Genomic DNA, 14,288 nt, shown 5'->3' with positions numbered 1-14,288 from the left:
GATTGAATGCTAATGGCTATTTTGGTTGTGAAGCATCAAGCTGTATTTCCATTAAGTCTCTCATTTGCCCATTATTCTTAAACTTTCACATCTCAAAATACCAATACTGCTATCCACCAGTTCCCTGACTCTCCAATTGGCTCAGACTCTGAACTAACATTCTCCAGAGACCTTTCACCTAATGAATTTTGAAGACCCAACCAACTGATTACACAATGCATTCCCATTTCATTCACAGCCTCATACCTGTTCTCCTGCTCTGTCCTGTCAAGCCAGCTCCAAGTTCCAGTCGGGCATCTGACCAATGGCCCTCTCTTTCCTCTGTTCCTTATCATGAAGGGCAAGCTCACAAATTTGAAAAGATTTGTTCAACAACTGGGTCATAAGTGTAATTTGTAGTGACGAGTCCATGACCAAAGCAGATTTTTGCTGTTCGGGCCAATAACAATGCAGAACACACATTAGGACATTAGAATTTCTTCTCATTTCCTATTTTTTATGAGAAAAAAATTGGAATGAGTAAATGAGTTATTTGAATTTATTACTAACGGCTTTGTTTTGTGTTCCTACTAAGACAATCGGCCACCTATTTACCAAGAGTCTCCAACTAAGCTCCAGACATTTTTGGGTGAAAATTTTGTTTACCAGTTCACAGCAGTGGATCCTGAAGGATCGGCTGTGCTGTTCTCACTGGAGTCTGCTCCTGAGAATGTCAGCCTATCACCTGCCGGCCTTCTGATTTGGAAAGTGAATTCCCAAGATTCAGCCAGCTTTGGCTTTACCGTCTCGGATGAGTGCAATGCACAAAGCACATATTCGGTTCAGGTGAGTGCAATGAATTCCACTTAAATTAAAAAGTCAGGCATATTTTTGTTTAAGCAACACACATGAAAGTTGCAGGTGAACGCAGCAGGCCAGGCAGCATCTCTAGGAAGAGGTACAGTCGGCGTTTCAGGCCGAGACCCTTCATCAGGACTTCGCCAGTTAGTCCTGACGAAGGGTCTCGGCCTGAAACGCCGACTGTACCTCTTCCTAGAGATGCTGCCTGGCTTGCTGTGTTCACCAGCAACTTTGATGTGTGTTGCTTGAATTTCCAGCATCTGGAGAATTCCTCTTGTTTGCATATTTTTGTTTATTGTTCAATAAATTCTATACAGAATATGAAATAGCACAGCAAATTATTATGATGACAAATACTTGAGAAACTTGGAAGTATATCTTCTGAAAACCCATTGAAATAGCAGATAAACACTGATTAAATTCTGACATTGTGAACTGGAGTTCCACGTGTATCCCTTTGCCTCACCATTTTTATATCTATTTGTGCAAATGTATTTGTTGAAGATTTGTGGCTTTATATACAAGTAGAATATTTCATATTTCCAAATTTCAGATGGACCTTCAACCTAAAACTTGACTTTCTCTCGCCATTGATGCTTCTTGATCTGTTAAGTGTTTTGCTATTGTATATTTCCACTGAAGTCACAGTTTTGATACAATGACTTGATGAAGTATTCAGCCCCCGCCCCCCAACAACTACTTTCACATTTTACTGTCTCATTTTCGAAATTTAAAATATATAGAAGTACGATTTTTTGAGCTAATCTACAAAACATTGTGTATCATGTCAAATCAAAAGAAAAATTCCCAAACTTTCAACAACTTATGAAAAATTACTGGAAATCCAAAAAATGCTAGAGGAACCCAGCAGGTCAGGCAGCATCTGTGGAAAAGATTAGACTTTTGATGTTTTGGGCTGAGGCGCTTCTTCTCGGCCTAAAACATCAACTCTGTACTCTTTTTCATAGAGGAACCTAGCATCATTAGAGCAGTATTGTTGGACCACTACCTTTGCCTACTATAGCTGTGAACTTCTCTCCACCATGTCAACAGTAGGATGTTTGCTAATGATCAGATATCGGATATCCTGCATGATTATCTTTGTACATTCTCACCTGAACTGTGTGGGTTTCCTCTCTTCCTCCTCTATTCCAAAGATGGCGGTTAATGTTAGTGGGTTGTGTGCTTGTTATGTTAGCGCCAAAAGGATGGCGACATTTGTGGCCTGCCCAGCATAATCCTCGCTGATTTGTGAAGACACAAAGAATCAATGCATTTCATTGTATGTTCCAATGTACATATGAAAATAAAGTCAATCCGAAGTCAATGTTCAAAGCCTTCAATGCATTAATCGGGAAAGTGGGAGAATTTTTTCAATTTGCTTGGATAATTGTGAGGAGTTTTATATGAACCAGAACAAATGGCCTATGTTATCATCACTCTATCGACAGTAGTAGGCTCAGTACCTCTATCACTTGATATTGTGCCTCCAGTATATACTACCTGCCGCAGCAATTCACCAAGCCTCTTTAAAAGCACCACAAAAACTCTCTCCCTGTCACCAAGGAGCACAAGGGCAGCATGGTCTGCGGTTTTAGGCTTGTATTCCATTCCAACTAGATTTAAAATATATCAGAGAAGGACAAGAGACTGTAGATGCTGGAATCTGAATCAGACAAACTGCTAGAGGAACTTAAAGTTCTAAGTAAATATTATCATCTAAGTACACATATGTCACTATATACAGCCCTGAAATTCATTTTCCTCTGGGCATGTTTAGCAAATCAATGGAATAGTAACTATAACAGGATCAACGACAGATCAACCAGAGTACAGAAGACAACAAACTATGCCAGTGCAAATATAAATAGCAAAAATAGGGAAAACATGTAGATAATGAGATAAAAAGACCTTAAAGTGAGATCATTGGTTATGGAAACACCTCAAACGATGGGGCACGTGAGCATAGTTATCCCCTTTTATTCAAGAGCCTGATGGTTGAGGAGTAGTAACTGTTCTTGAACCTGGTGATGCGAGTCCTGAGGCTCTTGTACAGGTCGACCTTCTATAATCCGGCACTATTGGGACCTGAGGAGTGCCAGATTAGTGAAAATGCCGAATTACAGAAGGATCACATTAAGCAATAGCTAACTGCCTCATCATACCTTTAAAATATCAAAGGATTCAAAGGTTCATTTAATGTCAGAGAAATGTATACAATATACATCCTGAAATGCTTTTTCTTCGCAACCATCGACGAAAACAGGAGTGCCCCAAAGAATGAATGACAGTTAAATGTTAGAACCCCTAAGTCCCACCCACCCGCTCCCCTCCCTCCTGCGTGTAAGCGGTAACAAGCAACAATTCCCCTCTACCCACTGGCAAAAAATAAAGCGCACTCACTACCAGCACTCAAGTGTGAGCTAAGTGATAACAAAGACACAGACTTGCAGTTATCCCAAAGACTATATTGCACTTGCAGTTACTGAGGGAATGCTCATTAGTTTCTTTTCCTCCACTTATTAATATGCTTAAATTCAGCGGGTCATCACGTCTGATCCAAAGTCGTAGGCAGAAGAGAACGGAGCGTTGGCCGGGCAACACCAGAGAGCAATGAGCGACTGCCGGCAGGTGTGCGAGAAGGCAGACCGACCCAGCGCGTGCCAGCTCCCCTGCCGCTGGCGGGTGAGATGGGCAGGTGCCGGACGGCCGCCCCTCATGCAAATGATATTAATAAATGCAGGAAAACAAGCAGGAATCGGCTGTCTGTGCTTACAAGAGCGCCCCAGTGCATGAACAGGTCTAGCGCAACCAAAACAATGTGCAGCAGTTTCGTATGGTGGCCTGGAAAATTTGAAATTACAGTTGTGCGGAAAATTTGAAATCAGTGCAGATTATCGAAGAAACCGGATTACAGGTAGTCAGATTAGTGAAGGTCGACCTGCACTTTCTACCTGACGGTAGCAGTGAGAAGAGACCATAGCCTACATCATTGGGATCTTTGATGATGGATGCTGCTTTCTTACGACAGAGTTTCATGTAAATGTACTTAATGGTAGGGAGGCCTTCACCTCTGGTGTACTGGACTGAATCCACTATCTTTTGTAGGATTTTTCATTCAAAAGCATTGTTGTTTCCATACCAGGCCTTGATATAGCCAGTCAATACACTCTCTTCTACACATCTATAGAAGTTTGTCAATGTTTTAGATGATGTGCTGAATCTCTGCAGACACCTAAGGAAGTAGAGACGCTGCTGTGCTTTCTTCGCCATTGCACTTACTTGCTGGGTCCAGCAGCAAATATGAAGGCAAAGAAATGGTCTATGTGTTGGGTGAAACCCCTGCAAGAGGACTGAGATTGTGGAGGGCAGATGGCCAGTTTTAAAGCTGTGTGGTAGATGGGTGAGAGCAACTGGATTGCTACAAATCAATAAGGCAGTTCACTACAAATTTTTCAAGAGTAATTAAGGGTGACCACCAAGTTCAGTCCTTCACAAAGATGTCTACAACCTGCGTCTAAATGAAAGAAAAACTTAAACCTAATCGAACTCAAGTGATCAGCCAATTCATCTTGCCATTGATTGCAGACCCACTTTTTCTAGATGTGTGATGTCTCCTTGTGTGTGTGTGTGTGTGTGTGTGTGTGTGTGTGTGTGTGTATATATATATATATATATATACACACACACACATACACACATATATACACACAGCAATACTATCACATGGGATGGTGGGTAGAAGGGAGAGTATGTAGAACATAGGGGGCACCACTGTAGCATAGCATGGTGGTTAGTGTGATGCTATTACAGTTCAGGGCATTGGAGTTTGGAGTTCAATTCTGATATCTGTTCTAAGAAAGTTTGTACGTCCTTCCATATGCGCGTAGGTTTCCTCTGGGTGCTCTAGTTTCCTCCCACAGTCCAAGGACTTACCAGTTGGTAGATTAATTGGTCATTAAATTGTCCTGTACTCAGGCCAGGATTAAATATGTGTGTTTCTGGGTGGCGCATAGGGCCGGCTCCACATTGTATCTCTAAATAAAAGAATAAAATAAAAAACAACCCCTCCCTCCATGAAAAAGTAACTTTGACAGCCAATTAAATAGCACTCAAGTTTGATAATCGAAAACTTAGAATGTTTCAAATAACCCTTTGATATTTAGAGGCACTCAGAATCTTAAAAAAGGTCAATTGAAATATTAATTTTTTAAAATTATTAATGAATTCAAAATTAAATCTAATTTAAGTCACTTAAGCCACTGTGAATATTTAAAATCATTAGAGCAAACTTAATTAATTTCAAAAATCATACGTTACCTTATATTTCTCCTTCACAGCTGTTTCTCTCCATTAAAATAAATGAGTTTGCTGCCCTTGTGTCAGGTCTAAGGTGATGTGGATTCAGTAAGAACCATTCCAGTGAACTGCTGGGGATTGCCCAGTGTTGACTGCCTGAAGTTGGTGCGATGCCACTGTACTTCAAGAGGGATCCAACTTTCAAGTACAGCAGGGAAACGACTGCTGAGTTTAGCCAAATGACTGCTGAGTTCAGGAATTCCTGCTTGTATAGATTTCAAGAACTTCATGGGGGATAAATTCAGCATGTAGCTGCTGGCATTTCCCAGTGAGTTTCATTCCAATAAATTGTTCATTTTTTTGTTTTTTGTGTACTTAAACAAAATTTGCAATATGATGAAACATAAAACTATCTGTGAAATATTTAGTTATGTTGATCTCTAGACCTTGGATTAAATTAGCTATAATTTAACCTAATCTGTTAGGAGGGTAACACGCACAAAATGCTGGTGGAATGCAGCAGACCAGACAGCATCCATAAGAAGAAGCACAGTCAACGTTTCAGGCCGAGACCCTTCATCAGGACTAACTGAAAGAAGAGGCAGTAAGAGATTTGAAACTGGGAGGGGGAGGGGAGATCTGAAATGATAGGAGAAGACAGGAGGGGGAGGGATAGAGCCAAGAGCTGGACAGGTGATAGGCAAAAGGGATACGAGGCTGGAGGATCATGGGATGGGAGGTCTAGGGAGAAAGAAAGGGGGAGGGAGCGCCAGAGGAAGATGGAGAGCAGGCAAGGAGTCATTGTGAGACGGACAGAGAGAAAGAAAAAAAGAATAAATAAATAAATAAGGGATGGGGTGAGAATGGGAGGAGGGGCCTTAACGGAAGTTAGAGAAATCAATGTTCATGCCATCAGGTTGGAGGCTACCCAGACGGAATATAAGGTGTTGTTCCTCCAACCTGAGTGTGGTTTCATCTTGACAGTAGGGGAGGCTGTGGATGGACATATCAGAATGGGAATGGGACGTGGAATTAAAATGTGTGGCCACTGGGAGATCCTGCTTTCTCTGGCGGGCAAAGTGTAGGTGTTCAGCGAAACGGTCTCCCAGTCTGCGTCGGGTCTCACCAATATATAGATGGCTGCACCGGGAGAAACAGACGCAGTGTATCACACCAGCCGACTCACAGGTGAAGTGTCGCCTCACCAGGAAGGACTGTCTGGGGCCCTGAATGGTGGCGAGGGAGGAAGTGTAAGGGCATGTGCAGCACTTGTTCTACTTACAAGGATAAGTGCCGGGAGGGAGATTGGTGGGAAGGGATGGGGGAGATGAATGGACAAGGGAGTCGCATAGGGAACGACCCCTGTGGAAAGCAGAGGGGGGGGGAGGGAAAGATGTGCTTGGTGGTGGGATCCCGTTGGAGGTGCCGAAGGTTACAGAGGCTGGTGGGGTGGTAGGTGAGGACAAGCAGAAACCTATCCCTAGTGAGGTGGCGGGAGGATGGGGTGAGAGCAGATGTGCGTGAAATGGGAGAGATGTGTTTGAGAGCAGAGTTGATGGTGGAGGAAGGGCAGCCTCTTTCTTTAAAAAAGGAAGACATCTCCTTTGTCCTGGAATGAAAGGCCTCATCCTGAGAGCAGATGCGGCGGAGATGGAGGAATTGCGAGAAGGGGATGGCATCTTTGCAAGAGACAGGATGGGAAGAGGAATAGTCCAGGTAGCTGTGAGAGTCCGTAGGCTTATAGTAGACATCAGTAGATAAGCTGTTTCCAGAGACAGAGACAGAAAGCAGTGGCCACACATTTTAACACCACATCCCATTCCCATTCTAATATGTCTTTCCACGGCCTCCTCTACTGTCAAGATGAAGCCTCACTCAGGTTGGAGGAACAACACCTTACATTCCGTCTGGGTAGCCTCCAACCTGATGACATGAACTTCTGTTAATACCCCTCCTCCCATTCTCACCCCATCCCTTATTTATTTATTTATTTATTTATTAGGTTTTTTTTCCTTTTTTCTCTCTCTGTCCCTCTCACAATTACTCCTTGCCTGCTCTCCATCTTCCCCTGGTGCTCCCCTCCCCCTTTCTCTCTCCCTAGGCCTCCCATCCGATGATCCTCTCCCTTCTCCAGCCTTGTCTCCCTTTTGCCAATCAACTTTCCAGCTCCTAGCTCTATCCCTCCCCCTCCTGTCTTCTCCTATCATTTCCGATCTCCTCCTCCCCCTCCCACTTTTAAATCTCTTACTGCCTCTTCTTTCAATTAGTCCTGACGAAGGGTCTCGGCCTAAAACGTCGACTGTGCTTCTTCCTATGGATGTTGTCTGGTCTGCTGTGTTCCACCAGCATTTTGTGTGTGTTGCTTGAGTTTCCTGTATCTGCATATTTCCTTGTGTTTACACTGTTAGGAGGGTAACAAGTTTGTATGTCTGGCTTTGTGGTCCCTTCAATTTGTGTAAAGAGTATTTTCATATGGACAAATACATGCATGCATAGGTGTGATGAAAACCTTACTTGCAGCAGTATATTAGGCTTCAAATACTTATCACATGTACTTCCTATTTTAAATTTAACTGTCATTCAACCATACATGAATACCCATAAATACAGACAAACGAAACAGTGTTACTCTGGGGATAATTTGCAAATCATAGTACCAACAGCCGTACACAGCCTAAGACACATAGAGCATATATAAGATAGCAAACAAATATAAGATATCAGTAAAATATAGTCACACACAGACCCCAAGTTTCATGAATGTTGCAGCAGTCTGTAGTCACCCACAATACAACCTGTCTTCTGCTGAGTGATTACTGGAGGCAGCACCGACTCCCGCTTGGACGCCACGCCACACAACACACAGCACCTCTGGTGGAGTGCACAGACTCCAGTGCCTCTCTCCTGGGCAGCAGTGAACAGTCAACACTGTGATTTGAGGCCTAGTCCTTGCTATGACCAAGGCCATGCCGCTCCCCTGCTGTCCACCAATAAACCAGTGAATCGGACATGCAGCAGTCCACAATGTCCAACAGGGTCTTGCGATCACAAGAAAAGCAACTAAGACAATCACTCGCTTGTTAAAACTGCGCACCACCGTCAGGCACCAACTCCTCCGATGCCTCTGACGCAGACAACAGTGCGTCCACACCAAGTCCAGCTCCTTCATTTCCGCCGCCAATGAGCAAGTCGCTGATGGGTAGGCCTGCAGTACTTAAAGTTCTTAATGTCCAGCTGGGTCTTGCGTTGGTAAAAAATTTGCTTAAAAAGGACAGAAACAGCTTTGGCTGGTCCTGCAGAACATACATGGACATGTGTGCAGAGAGCAGAATGAGCAAATAAGCACACAGTCCTGAGGTGCCCCTTTGTTGTTGATGGTCAGTGAGGAAGGTGTGTTGTAACCATTATTCATCAATTGAGCTTTGCTGATGAGGAAGTTGAGTTTCCAGTTGTGAAGGGAGTTACAGAGACACAGGTCTTGAAGTTTGCTGATGAATTTAGATGAGATTATTATGTTGAGCCACGAGCTGTGGTTGATGACAGCAGCCTGATGTGTGAGTTCTTGTTCTCCAGAGCAGAGTGAAGAACCAGAAAAATTGCATCTGCTGTTTACCTTTTGTGGTGGTACATAAATTGGAGCAGATCTATGTCATCTCTGAGGCAAGAGTTTATTTGCAACATAACCAACCTCTTGAAGCACATCATTGTGGTTGATGTAACTTCTAGGTGTTAGAACATGAGGCAGGTCATTATGACCTTTTCAGGCAGAATGTCTTAAGGTTACACAGTTGTTTTACTTCCACAAAAACCTGAACCTGCCAATCCTTTGCTGAATGTGTTGCTCTTTATGTTAATATTTTTCATGGGAGGTTTTTTTTGATTTGGCTTACTTAGGTTTGTTTGAACATTGGAGATATCATATAGGAACATATACTTATAGGGAGCAGTTGTTTAGCAATTATACAGCATTATAATGAGTTAGTAGCCTGGAGATGAATGTTAATATTCAATCATGGTCACTGTAAATTTATGTTAATTAAATATTATGGAATAAAAAGCTGATACCAATAGTGATAGTCATGAACCTATTGGTAATTGCTGTAAAACCCATCTGATTCTCTGATGTTCTTCATAATATTATTCAGCTTGGGGTAAATGTGATTTCAAACCAAAACTGATATTCTTGTTTCATAATTGTTCTCTGAAATAGTCCAGCAATTCAGTTTGTTGCATCAAACTGCATCATGTGAGAATGAAATCAAGCAGACCACCCAAGGGTGATCTAGATTTGGATTTGAAAATACCAAGCTCTGTTGACAAGGCCAAATTTACGATACCACCATCTGCTACAACCATCTGTGCCTGTTCATCTGAAATTAGAACACCAGTTGTACTGATAAACAAAGCAGCAACCTAGCACAAGTCAAAATTACAAACACTTTAAGTCTGATATCTGAGTTGTGTTCCCATTAGCAGGACAAACCAATCAAAGGTAATGTAATTCTTCAGCATTATCTCCAATCCTCATGAAACCACATGGCATTCCGTCAAATATAAGCGAGGAAGCTTCTTGCTGCTCTCATTGACTACTTTTCCTTAGCCGATGAACCAATTGCCCAGGTGCACCTGACCATAAGAAGAAAAAAAAAGGGTGACTCCACTAAGACTGGCCAATGCCCCATCATTCTGTGCTCAGTCACCAACAAAACGATGGAAGATGTTTTGAACAGGACTCTGTGAAGAAGCACATGGTCACCAATGTTAATCGTCTTCATATGTACTAAGAATTGCCAGTAACATGTTCCACTGCAAGTCGAACACTATCCTGACTTTGAAGTGTATTGATGACCCTTTCCCAGCACTGGGTCAAAATCTCAGAAGTACTTGTTGTATATCAGATGGGTTGTGTAATTACTAATAAACTTTAACAGGAAGCTGGAAGTTAGAGGAGTTTGAAGAGATTTGGTATGTCACCAAAAGCCCTCACAAATTTCTACAGATGTACCATGAAAAGCATTCCATCTGGTATGGGGGGAGGGGAGGGCTACTGCACAGGATCGAAGTAAGCTGCAGAGAGTTGTAAAATTAGTCAGCTCAATCATGGGTATTAGTCTTTATAGTATCCTGGACATTTTCAAGGAATGGTGTCACAAAAAGGCGGATCCATCATTAAGGACCCCCATCACATAGGTCATGTCCCCTTCTCATTGCTACCTTCAGGAACGATGTACAGGAGCCTGAAGGCACACACTTTTTTATATATATATAATTTTTATTGAGTTTTCAAAGTAAATACATGGGAAAATGATAACTACCCTCCCTCCTCCCCTTAACACTCCCCCCCCTCCCGATATATACTCCTACCTAAAAAAAGAAGAAAAAAAGGAACCACCTGAGTATTGGAAGGTTTGCACATGCTCCATGGGATTAAAAATAAATTTAATATATATTTGTTACTTTCCCCAAGGAACCAAGATCTTTATCATCGGAACTGTAAATAAGGGTTCCAAATATTCAAAAAAGTTTCATATTTATCTCTTAAAATCTAAAACATTACTTAGCTTCTCAATTCTCATAGTTCCCTGGGGAATCTCTTGAACTTCACCATGTTGCTATGTGTTTCCCTCCCAATCATCCAGGCAAAAATAAAAAAAAGATAGATAAGATACAAAAAAAAGAAAAAAAAATACCCCCCCACTAATGTTGTGACTGAAAAGGTACACAACACTACCCCCCTCCATTGTGCAGGTTGTGGCTATTGCCATGTTTGCACACATGAATAACGTAGCGATTGGTCAGCGTTTCTTCCAGCTCCCCGTAACAAAAAATTGTATATATATAAGAAAAATTAATATCATTATTCCCAGCTAATATTCCTCAAATGTTAACCTTTCTTCCCCTCCCTCATATAATTAATAATATATTTATATATTCGTCCGCCTAAAGATCCAACAGGCCTAATCCTTGATCCAGTCTTCATCTTTAATCCATCTCGCTCCCCTAGGTTTGTTCTTGTATCTGGTGAATATTCAAAGAATCTCGCACAAACTCCTCCGCTTTCCGGTAATCGTCAAAAAATCATTTTTCTCCACCAGCCAAAAAAATCTTCAACGTTGCAGGATAACGCAATATAAATTGATAACCGTGATCTCATAGCGCTTTTTTCACTGGATTAAATTTCTTCCTTCTCTTCAAAAGTTCATAACTTATATCAGGGTAGAAAATATTTTCTTCCCTTCTATCACCAGTGGCCCTTTTCTCTTCTTGGCAGCTTGGACAGCCGCCTGTAGAATCCTTTCTTTGTCTTGAAATCTTAAGAATTTTATTAAAATTGATCATGGATATTGGTCATCTTGTGGTTTTGGTCTTAGAGCTCTATGTACCCGCTCAATTTCAATTGATCGGTCTTCCTCTTTCATTTGCAAGGTTTTCGGGATCCATTTTTGAAAAAAACCCTATTGGATTATCTCCCTCTATACCTTCTTTAAGACCAACAATTTTAATATTATTACGTCTACTAAAATTTTCCAACACGTCCACTTTCTCCAAGAGTCGATTTCTTTCCGTGTTCCAGACAATCACATCATTTTCTGTTTTTTCCACTCTGTCGTTAATATGCTCCATTGTTCTTTCCATCTTCTGAAGTTTCTTATCCATTTTATCCTGTCTTTTCATAGCTTTATCATAGCACATCTTCACGTCTCTAAGCTCTGTTCTTAATTTTCTTAGTTCAGCCGTTCATTGCAATAAAGCCTCTCTTATGTCTCTGTCGTCTCCTTTACTTCCAGTCTCTTCCAGTTCTTCCTCCTCTTCTTCATCTGTGTTCTCTACGGAATCCAATTCTGACTTTGAGTCACTTTCAGTTGCAGTGGCCGTCAGTTCTTGTAGTTTAAATTGTGTCGATTTGCGCATGCGTACTGCTTTGCGCATGCGCATTTCCGGCATCTTCCGAGCGACTGCTACCGCCGCCATTGCTCCCTATTCTTCTATGCCAAACATAAAATGCGTCTCCTCCGAAGGAGATCCAACCTGAATCCGAGGCTCCATCGCTACAGTAGGCCCTTTTTTCTTCCCATCTTGCAGCGACTTCGCAACAACAGACTTCTTCTGTTGCGGTTTACAAGGCATATCGTACTGTTGTCTTACAAAGTTTATAAGTAGTTTTCGGAAAGTATTTATTAACTTTACTTTGTTTAAACGGTACTTTGCTGAGTTTTTACAGGAGAGCTGGAATTACACGTCTCAATTCCACATCATCACGTGACGCCCCCCCCCCCCCCCCCCCCCCAAGGCACACACTTAATGATTCAGGACCAACTTCTTCCCCTCTGCCATCCGAATTTCTGATTGGACATTGAACCCATGAACACTACCTCACTACTTTTAATTTTTTTTTACTATTTATTTAATTTAACATTTATTCATACTGTAATTCAGTTCTTTTCTCTCTTATCATGTATTGTATTGTATTACTGCTGCCAAGTTAACAAATTTCACCAGGTATGCTGGTGATATTAAACCTGATTCTGATTCTGATTCTAAATTGAGAGCTGAAAAATAAGTGTAAATACCTGATTTGGTGTTTTGGTAATCAATAATACATTTGGCATATGAATAAAAAATATAGGCTGTGTTCAGTTTAGGTAATGGTAACAAAGGAGAGTGTCAGGGTGATCCCTGCAATGAACAATGAACTTATCCATAACCATTTGGCCAAAACTTGATTGTTAATAATATAAAGATAATAAGAAAAAGAAATGAAGTTCTGAAAGAAACATAGAAATCTACAGCACATTACGGGCCCTTCGGCCGACAATGTTGTGCTGACCATGTAACCTACTCTAGAAACTGCCTAGAATTTTCCTACTGTATAGCCCTCTATTTTTCTAAGCTCTATGTTCCTATCTAAGAGTCTCTTAAAAGACCCTGTTGTATCTGCCTCTACCACCTTCGCAGGCTGTGCATTCTACACACTCACCACTCTCTATATGAAAACTTACCCCTGACATTCCCTCTGTACCTACTTCCAAGCACCTTAAAACTATGCCCCCTCGTATGTGTCATTTGAGCACTGGGAAAAAGCCTCTGACTATCCATGTGATCAATGCCTCTCATCATCTTATCCACCTCTTTTGGGTCACCTCTCATCCTCAGTCGCTCCAAGGAGAAAAGGGCAAGTTCACTCAACCTATTCTCATAATGCATGCTCACCAATACAGGCAACACCCTTGTAAATCTCCTCTGCACTCTCTCTATAGTATTCACATCCTTCCTGTAATGAGGTGACCAGAGCTGAACACAGTACTCCAAGTGAGGTCTAACTAAGGTCTTATATAGTTGTAACATTACCTCACGGCTGTTGAACTGAATCCCATGGTTGATGAAGGCCAACACACCATACGCCTCCTTAACAACGCTGTCAACCTGCGCAGAAGTTTTGAGTGTCTTATGAACACGGACCCCAAGATCTTGCTGATCCTCCACACTGCCAAGAGTCTTATTATTAATATGATATTCTGTCTTCAAATTTGACCTACTTTACACTTATCTGGGTTGAACTCTATCTGCCACTTCTCAGCCCAGTTCTACATCTTATCAGTGTCGCGCTGTAACCTCTGACAACCCTCCAGGCCAGCCACAACACCCCCAACTTTTGTGTCATCAGCAAACTTACTAACCCACCCTTCTACTTCCTCATCCAGGCCATTTATAAAAATCACAAAGAGGAGGGGTCCGAGAACAGATCCTTGCGGAACACACTGGTCACCAACCTCCATGCAGAATATGAACCATCTACAGCCTTCTGTGGGCAAGCCAATTCTGGATCCACAAAGCAAGGTCTCCTTGGATCCCATGCCTCATTACTTTCTGAATATGCATCACATGCAGAACCTTATCAAATGCCTTACTGAAATCCATATACACTACATCTATTGCTCTACCTTCATCGATATGTTTTGTTACATCCTCAAAGAATTCAATCAAGGTTTAAAGTGATGACCTGCCCTTGCCAAAGCCATGCTGACTATCCCTAATCAGATTATGTTTCTCCAAATGCTCATAAATCCTACCTGTCAAGATCTTCTCCAACAACTTGCCCACCACTGAAATAAGGCCCGCTGGTCTATAATTTCCTGGTTATCTTTACT

At 41.8% G+C, this 14,288-nt stretch overlaps 1 protein-coding gene across 4 annotated transcripts in view; it reads left to right on the top strand.

The window, feature by feature from the left end:
- The window catches only part of LOC140197950 (von Willebrand factor D and EGF domain-containing protein), a 332,457-nt gene that overhangs the window by 184,358 nt on the left and 133,811 nt on the right, over positions 1–14,288 (top strand). For all 4 annotated transcript variants that reach the window (XM_072258606.1, XM_072258607.1, XM_072258608.1 and 1 more), the window contains one exon: positions 575–825. In XM_072258606.1, coding sequence (XP_072114707.1) covers positions 575–825 — 251 coding nt within the window. The remainder of the gene's footprint in view (positions 1–574; positions 826–14,288) is intronic.

Source organism: Mobula birostris, chromosome 5, assembly GCF_030028105.1.
Source record: "Mobula birostris isolate sMobBir1 chromosome 5, sMobBir1.hap1, whole genome shotgun sequence".
Classification (NCBI taxonomy): Eukaryota; Metazoa; Chordata; class Chondrichthyes; order Myliobatiformes; family Myliobatidae; genus Mobula; species Mobula birostris.
The sequence above is the reverse complement of the archived record's forward strand: the minus strand, read 5'-3'. Positions and strand labels throughout refer to the sequence as shown.